This window comes from Cnephaeus nilssonii (assembly GCF_951640355.1).
Source record: "Cnephaeus nilssonii genome assembly, chromosome: 4".
Classification (NCBI taxonomy): domain Eukaryota; kingdom Metazoa; phylum Chordata; class Mammalia; order Chiroptera; family Vespertilionidae; genus Cnephaeus; species Cnephaeus nilssonii.
The window spans coordinates 10654822-10664177 of record NC_137075.1 but is presented as its reverse complement, the minus strand read 5'-3'; the positions used below and the strand labels follow the sequence as shown (position 1 = coordinate 10664177).

Here is a 9356-nt window from a genome sequence, read left to right as displayed (position 1 = left end):
CACGCCCACCAACCAATCAGGACGAATATGCAAATTACCCAACAAAGATGGTGGCTAATTTGCATATAAAGACAGCATAGAAAAGCCAAGAGCTGCAGAAGGGAGCAAAGCTGCAGAGAAGCAAGCAAGCCGGGGGGAGGAGAAGGGAGGAGCGGAGGCGGGGCCGGGGGAGAAGGAAGTTGAGCAGGCGGGGCCGGGGGAGAAGGGGCGCGGCCGGGGGAGAAGGAAGGAGAGCGGGCTGGCGGAGAAGGTGGGGTGGGGGAGAAGGGAGGAGCGGAGGTGGGGCTGGGGGAGAAGGGAAGAGCGGAGGCGGGGCCGGGGGAGAAGGGAAAAGCAGGCGGGCTGGCGGAGAAGGCGGGCCTGGGGACAAGGGAGGAGAGCAGGCAGGGTAGGGTAGAGTGCAGCAGGAAACCCTATTGCAGGATTTTTCCTGCAACGAGAACACTAGTATTGGTAATAGATTAGTATCAAGCAGACAAGGACTATTAAATTCAGACACAGACAGAGATGCATGGATTTGGGAACTCAAGGCTACAGTTTGTTGCTACAAATCCTGATCCTCCTTCTAGGCCACTGCCAGCTGAGAAAGTCTACAATCAGTATGGACTTTCCCTACCACTCCAACTTCAACTACTAACCTTCCCAAACCCACAAACTAGTTTACTTGTTAACCTCTCAACACATTTATATTTCCCCAACTCTCTTGTCTTCCTTTTCTCTGACCAACCAAGATCAAATCTAATCTTATTTTGTTGAACATTCCCAGAACACTCCTAGTGTGAAAAGATGTCTCCTAATACTGAAATTATAGCCATAATCTATACATTTAATTCTATAAGCATATAATGTTTTGTGATATCTCTAGAATGATTTTCATCTTATTATTTACAATCAACACTATTTAACTTTTCACACTTTTAGCTTGTCTTCCACCTAAACTGAAAACTTCTTGTCTTTTTGTTTTCCCACAGTACACTGTAAAAGGCAGGACTTTACCATTAATATTTAAAGCAAAATAGAGCTTGAGCAAACACTCTAAACTGTCTATTGAAACCCAAGAAGACAAGTTAGCATACAAAATGATGGTTTCATTAAAAGTTGACCTGGTATGAATACTGTAAGCTTTATTTACATTATTAAGAGCAGCTTAGGAGAAACCAAGATGGCAGCATAGGTAAACACCTAAACTGTAGCCTCGCACAGCAATTTAAAAAATACAACTAAAAGACAAAACGGACATCATCCAGAACCACAGGAAAGCTGTCTGACTGGAAATCCTACAACTAGAAGGAAAGAGAAAACCATAAGGAAAATCAGAGGAACTGTAAAAGATTGAGGTACGGAGACACGGGCGTGCGTGTGCGGAGAGGACGGAGCTGGAGAGGACGGGAGGCTGAGTGCCTGGCCGGCGTTCTCTAGCAGAAAGGAGATAAAAGCTCCAGACTGCACTGAACCCCAGCTCTGACTGCACTGAACCCCAGTACCAGGCGAGACCCTGGGGACCCAGGCTCATACCCAGGCTGTAAGGCGGAAATTCAGGGGAGCGGCAAAAGGCAGAGCTCCGGAGGCGCACACGTGAATGCGCGCAGAGGACGGACTGTTGAGAGTGCCACAGGATTGCTCTAGCAGGAAGGAGACAAAGGCTCAGTACTGTGCTAAACCCCAGTTCCGACTGCACTGAATCCCAGTTCTGGGCGAGAATCTGGGAATCCAGATTCCTTGGGGGAGAGACTAGACTGTTTGGCAGCGGGCGAAACTCGAGGGCGCCTTTCTCTCAGAGGTGCTTGCAGCGAGTACCTAGGGACACTGAGACCCAGGAACCTCATAGGGCAGGGCCAACGGGAAGCCAAGGCTGTAGGCTCCACCCTGAAACTCCGCCCCATCCAAGCTGTGCACAGAGGCTTTTACAATTTTGCAAGTCTAGTTGAATAAGGCTGTCTCCCGGCATAGACACAGCTGATCCTCACAACCAATTGGCCTGGAGGTCAACTCCTCCCACTGATACCAACAACAATCAAGACTTAACTACAACAAGGCTGTAAACACAGTCCACAAAGGGGTGCACCAAGAGTGTCCACCTCAGGTACCTGGGGAGGCCAAGCCACTGGCCCATATAGGACAACTAGCACACAAAGCTACCCTACCAACTCAGGGAAGCAACAAAAATGGGGAGACAAAGAAACAGATCACAAACCAAAGAAATGGAGGAAAACAAACAACTGGACATAGAGTTCAAAACCATGGTTATAAGGTTTTTCAAAAATTTCCTAGAAAAGGCTGATAAATTTAGTGAGACGCTGGAGGATATGCAAGAGACCCTCGAGGATATGGAAAAGGACCAACTAGAAATTAAACATACACTGACTGAAATAAAAAATATTATACAGAGACCCAACAGCAGACTAGAGGAACACAAGAATCAAGTCAAAGATTTGAAATACAAAGAAGCAAAAAACACTCAACCGGAAAAGAAAAAAGAAAAAAGAATCCAAAAAGTTGAAGATAGTGTAAGAAGACTCTGGAACAACTTCAAGCGTACCAACATCAGAATTATGGGGGTGCCAGAAGAAGAGAGAGAGCCAGATACTGAAAACCTATTTGAAGAAATAATGACTGAAAACTTCCCCCACCTGGTGAAAGAAATAGACTTACAAGTCCAGGAAGCGCACAGAACCCCAAACAAGAAGAATCAAAAGAGGACCACACCAAGGCACATCATAATTAAAATGCCAAGAGCAAAAGACAAAGAGAGAATCTTAAAAGCAGCAAGAGAAAAACAGTTAGTTACCTACAAGGGTGCACCCATACGATTGTCAGCTGATTTCTCAACAGAAACTATGCAGGCCACACGGGAGTGGCAAGAAATAGTCAAAGTGATGAATAGCAAGAACCTACAACCAAGAGTACTCTACCCAGCCAAGCTGACATTCAGAATTGAAGGGCAGCTAAAGAGCTTCACAGATAAGAAAAAGCTAAAGGAGTTCATCACTGCCAAACCAGTATTATATGAAATGCTGAAGGGTATTCTTTAAGGAGAGGAAGAAGAAAAAAAAGTAAAGATAAAAATTATGAACAACAAATACATATCTATCAACAAGTGAATCTAAAAACCAAGTGAATAAAAAAATCTAATGAACAGAATAAACTGGTGAATATAATAGAATCAGGGGCATAGAAAGGGAGTGGACTGACAACTCTCAGGGGTAAAGGGGTATGAGGGGTGCGGGAAGAGACTGGACAAAAATCGTACACCTATGGATGAGGACAGTGGGGGGGAGCTAAGGGAAGAGGGTGGGATGGGAACCAGGTGGAGGAGAGCTATGGGGGAAAAAAGAGGAACAACTGTGATAATCTGAACAATAAAGATCTATTAAATTAAAAAAAAAAAAGAGCAGCTTAGCACTCTAGCCATGTGAGTTCTATCAGTTCTCTCCACACAGAAAACTGTGGGAGAAATCATAGACAAAGAAGCATTCAAAAGAGAACCCCATCCATCCAGAGGTAGAAGACTGAGAACATTATAAGTCGTTATCATACTAAGAAAATGATGCCCAAATCCCAAATCCGATATGCAATATTCACTGTACCATTTAGCACTAATTTTCAACCATATTGAATTACATTTATCTGTTTAGTTCTAGAATAAATAAGGAATTCTCATCCACATATTTTTAATGTATATAAAGAAAAGAGCAGCAAAATCCACAGGTAAGTAGAGAGAATGCCTAAGAATTTAAGTTAGATCGCTTTAGTCTTAAAATAACTACTCACCTTGGGGCTGAATCTACAGAGGATGAAGATGGGACCTTGGAAACTTGACAGTTTGCTGCGGCAGCCAGCTTTAAGGCAGACGATGGAACAGCACTTAAAGTCCTAGGTATGTGTCGTGCATTTATGGGGGCAATAGAGTTTACAGTGGCAACTGATGAAGGTACAGTTAATCGAATGTTGTTCCCAATCAGAACCTGAGTTGTTGCAGAATTGGCAGCAGTTACTGGATGACTCAGTGCACTGTGGGAACTTGAAGTCTGTGTAATGTTTGAAGGCTGTAACAAAGTTGAACCTGCTGCTGACGAACTTATATGTACTGGTGCTGTTGGTGTAGTACTACTGAGGTGTAAGCCCTTGTATACTCCTAGAGAAAAAGAGAAAAGCGTCTAAACAATGTGCAATTGGCTGTTTATTATAGGTATGTGTTACAAATCTTATCAAAACCATTTAAATGTCATTATCCTTACCTGAGGCTGGAAGGACACCATTCACCCCAATCCCAAGCACCACATCATCCTTCATCTTAAATCCCATCAGTTGTTCTGATGTCACCAAAGCAGAAGCAGCAAATTGAGCACTAGCAGAATCCAAAGTCTTGGAAACAAAACCCTAAAAAGAAAATAAAAACCAAATCTAATTAGCATCACTTAGTTACAAATTAGTATTAAAGCTACACAGGTATAGCAAAATCAGTATGAATATAAACAAAAGTTGCAAACCACCAGAATATCTTTCTCTCCCTTGACAGTCAAATTTGAGGAATGTTTTAGTAATTGTATAACTCAAGGATTATGAATTTTGATCTTTATATGTGACAATATATAACATGGACATGTCAATTACCAAAATCATCCTCCTATAATGTGAAAATAATAAACCTCCAATACAAAGTGTTTGACAAGAAATAAGCTAGTAAACCATTTCAGTGATCTGCAAGTACATACAATGAATGAATGTGTAGGTAAACTTCTTTCACCTAACTTACCATATATACACACATACACACATCTTTGGGATAGTAAGATAACTATCCCTTTAGAATGGAAATAACAAAATATTGTATCAGAACTTAGCCTAGAAATTAAGAGGTCCTTGAATTTTTTACATAAATTTTTCTTCCAAGATGCATAGAGACTCAAATCTCAGCTTTTAAGCCTTAAATGTGTTTAAATGGCTTTAGGTTTAAAAGTGATTTCTTCTAAAAGAAGTATAATAATTTTTAATAAATTGTAATAATAATTAAAATAACAAGATAATGAGTTAGGTGTCAGTGGGGTTACATATTAAAGACATATATTAGACTACAGGTCAGACTTAAAGACAGGGTCTCCATCTCATATAACTATGCTTTTTAAAATAGGGAGCAGAGACAACAGCTTCTATACTCACCTGTAATGTTCTTTCTAAACCCTGTATAGAATGGCTATGATGTAGATTCAGGTGAAAGCCACTTTTCTGCTGGTTAGATGCAAGGTTCTATGACAACAGTTGGTAATTAGAGATGAACTCTGGTGGGAAACAATGAGGGATAATCATAAGACAGACAAATCCCTCACCTGTGAAGTGTTGGTGGAGGAATTACTATTTGCTTGCTGTTGCTGAATTTGTGCAAGCTGCTGTTTCTGCATTAGTGCCAGTTGCTGTTGATGTTGCTGGTATTGTTCGGCTGTAAATGCTGAACATAAAATGAGGAAACACTTTATAAAAATGCACAATATCACACACTTTTGACAATAGTAAAATTTCAGCATTAAGAAAGTTTGTGCAAAATTAAAACATTTGACAAAAGCTCATGGTCCTGCTAAAGATCACTTTCAAATGAAAATTTAAGCTTACAACCACATTTCACAAGAGTGGGTTGAATCTAAAGAAAAACAAAATTAAACTTCCTGAGTTAAACATAGGAAAGAGATCTGCTCACTTCCCAAGTTGCAGAACCATTATTTTTGTAAGCTGTCACATTTGTGTAAAAAAGTAATACCAGCTTTTTTTAAAATCCACATATTTGAAATTCAATTTTGCACTGAGCTTGAGAAGAAAATCTGATAATTACCATTTGGTTTCTAGTTTACTCATATTACTGTCCGAATGCATTCAGATAGTAATCCCTAACATAACTGTTCTACATATTTTCTAATTTTAGTTATTACAAATATTTCCTCTATATAAAACATAAGGTTGTTGTTTATTACCTTTCTTTTTTATTTTAAAGAACCCATCCTTTAAGTTTAACACAGGAAAAAAAAAAGAGGCTCCATATGTTAATTAATTTTCCCCACTCAATTAACCCACCTGGAAAAAATCCAGTCAATAAGAACGGAGTTGTTTATGTTGATTTACTGTACAGAATGATGTCTGAGGAAAGACACTGTGTTATGCTACTTATGTTTGTCTATGGAGAGCTCAGTTCTAAAAAAAACAAACAAAAAAATGTTCATTTATTACCCCCCAAAAAGTGTGTTCAGTTTTTAAAAAGGAAACCTTTTTTCTTTTTTTGATTTCGCCAATTAAAAAAGGAAAAGAAAAAAAAAGCACATACAATCACAACATCTGACCTTAAAGGCTTCTTTAAGAAGCCTGCAATGTTTAGGTAAGAATTATTTCAAAACAAAACAAAAAAAGGGTTATCATGCATCCCTGGGTACCAGGGAATCTATAAATAAATCATGCAAATTTCCTCAATCTCAAGTTGAATGTTTTCAAAATACTGCCACCTAATTTGTTGTTGTTTTGATGATTTATTTAGATTATCACTTCATCAAATTTTGTAGTTTTCACATAACTCATGAAGAATCTTTATCTACCAGTATACAGCATCCACCTTGTACAACTACAAAATGTTTAGGTAGAAATTCTACCATATTTTGAATGGATCAGAAAATCATGAAAGAAGTTAGTATCTACACCAGTACACCAGCTCTTAAACTTGAGTTGAACTACATTTTTGGGCAACAAGAGCAAAAAAATAATTTCTTTTGATTTTTAAATTCTGTGTGTTATAAATCTATTTAATTGATATCTGTTCTTTGATGAGTTTTTCTGTGTTTGAAATCCTCAGATCTGATTCCTACAGGGAAGATTTTTATTACTAATAGAATAATCCCTGAATATTGACATAAAAAAGTAACTTTCTGTCAACACGACCATTTCCATATAACAGAAATGTGCTGAATCAGAAGTTGAAGAAAATCTACAAAAATTTATTCTGGCTTATAATTAATATAATTAGTTTTGCTAATATGTTCTTGAGATTTACATTTTAATTTAAGTCTTGAATTTCCTTAGTAGGGAATGCTCAGTACGTTTTTTAAAAAAGGGACCGTTCTGGAACGTCAGGTCAGTACAGACCTAGAAAATCCATACTTTAGCATTCACTAACAGCCTATATGTACAAAACTCCATTTATATAAATGGAAATTTTCTGTTGATCTTTGCTAGTATTTGTGTATGTGTGTTTTTTCCTTTGTTCAATCTCTGTGTTTTCTCATCTTTATTAATTTCACGTGTTCAGTATAGTAGATAGACATATATGTTTGTGTGTGGTTTAATTAAAAATTTAGCAATAATTGGAAGTTGATTTGAATAAAGGTTCCAAATATTTTTGCCCTATTTAAACCAACATTTTAATGCTTGGTCTCTGAGGGTTTCGTGACTTTCAGTTTTTAACAACTGTTAACTTCCTCCTAATAATAGATTTAGAAATAACAATCACCTGACATTTTAGATCACTGTTAGCCCATTTCTTAGATATCTCTATATTCTAGAGTTTAGTACTAAAATTTTCTCTAGATATTTTTCATAAATGATCTTGAAGAACTGTACAGATAATTTATGAGCTAGAAGCAATGGTAGTAAAAACCATGAGTCTGGGAGCCAAGACATCTTGATTGTTATTTTAGTTCTCAGGTCTATCATAACTAGTAGAGTATACCTGGGCAAGTTACTTAACCTTTTGGGACTCAGTATGTTCATCTAAAATATGGAAGAGATTAAATAGGTGATGACTGTAGTCCTTTTCAGGCATGAGATGCTAAGATTTTAAATTTCTTCTGAGACATAAAATTCCAATCCAAAAGGCTGTGTAAATGAAAGGAAAGCTTGGTAAGGTAGTAAACTGGGCCAAGTACAATCTGAACTGGGTTTTACATTATTATATAAACAGAAAACTGAGAACATCTGGATGTCATTATAATTCAAAGTGCAAGCAAATGCTAAGTGAAAATAAATAAAAAAGACCATATTTCCCTAACTCTCTATCAAGGAAGAAAGTTTTTAGGTTGTATGTCTAATCTCCAAATATTATGGTGTGGTAAAGTTTGCAATTCACACAAAGATGGACAAGATGTTTTGTAGACAGCATCAAAATAATTTCACAGAACCAAAAATTTTTAAATCAGGAGGGATCCTTAGTGATTTACTCCTACAACCTCCTAATAGAGATGAAGAGAATTTCATCCAAGGTCACAAAGGTATTTACTAGATGAAGGGGAAAAAACCCGCCCCCAAAGCAATGAGATTTTAAATATGAAAAGATATAGGCAAGTTTGTTTTAGATTTAGTATTATTTATATGAGAGAATCAAATTTTTATGTACCGATAGTGTGAATCAAGTATTTAAAAAACCTTGTATAGTCAGCACTTTAATAAACAGGAGCCTAGGCAGTGAAGAGTGATGTGAGGGACACGATTAAAAGCTGAGAATTATAAGGGAGCACAAAAGGACTTAAAATATTTGAAGGACACTTTGATGTTGGAGATCAAGAAAACATATTCAGAACCAAGATGGCGGCATAGGTAAACACCTGAACTTGCTGTCTCGCACAACCACATCGAAACTACAACTAAAAGAAAAAATGGATATCATCCAGAACCACGGGAAGGCTGGCTGAGTAGAAGTTCTACAACAAGAAGAAAAGAGAAAAGTGCATCTAGACTGATAGGAGGTGCAGAGGTGCGGAAAAGCGAAGCTACAGAGGCACGTGCGGAAACGGGCTGTCAACTGGGTACTCTGTGGTCTTTTTCAATCGGGAGGGAGATACAAACTCCCGATTGCTCTGAATTCCAGTACCTGGCGAGACTCTGGGGACCCAGACTCATACGGGGAGAAATTGGACTGTCTGGTGTCAGGCGGGAACACGAGGGCAGCTTTCTCTCAGAGGTGGTTGCAGCGTTCATTGTTCCTGCACACGACCGTGGGACAGAGAGACCCAGGGACCTATCCAGGGCAGGGCCAACGGGCAAACATTGCTGTTTGCACCGCCCCGTGATTCCCTGAGACCACACCCAACCCAATTTACAACCCCACCCAAGTTGTGCGCAGAGGCGTTTGCGTATGAATGGCCTGGCCTTTTGCAACCTAACCTAACAAACTGCAGCTGGGTCAAAGAACCCCAGAGCTTCCAAAAGAAGGCCTAAGGCTCGTCTGCAGTATGCACTGCTTCACAGCTGGACCTCATCTGGGCACCTCCAAACCCCAAACTAAGAGGAGGAATCTGCAGATCTCTCTGTAGCTCCTCCTGGGTGGCCTCAGGTAGGGGTTGACTTTGCACCTCCTTGGAGATCCAAGAGCCAGTGCACCCAGTGGT

General features: G+C 39.1%; 1 protein-coding gene across 3 annotated transcripts in view; it reads right to left on the bottom strand.

Annotated features, from left to right (window-relative positions):
- The window catches only part of EPC1 (enhancer of polycomb homolog 1), a 101200-nt gene that overhangs the window by 1277 nt on the left and 90567 nt on the right, over positions 1-9356 (bottom strand). For 2 of the 3 annotated variants that reach the window (XM_079768603.1, XM_079768601.1), the window contains exons 11-14: positions 5328-5446; positions 5161-5247; positions 4239-4380; positions 3772-4135 (exon numbers count right to left, since the gene is read on the bottom strand). In XM_079768603.1, coding sequence (XP_079624729.1) covers positions 3772-4135; positions 4239-4380; positions 5161-5247; positions 5328-5446 — 712 coding nt within the window. The remainder of the gene's footprint in view (positions 1-3771; positions 4136-4238; positions 4381-5160; positions 5248-5327; positions 5447-9356) is intronic. The other variant, XM_079768602.1, reaches the window with a different exon arrangement.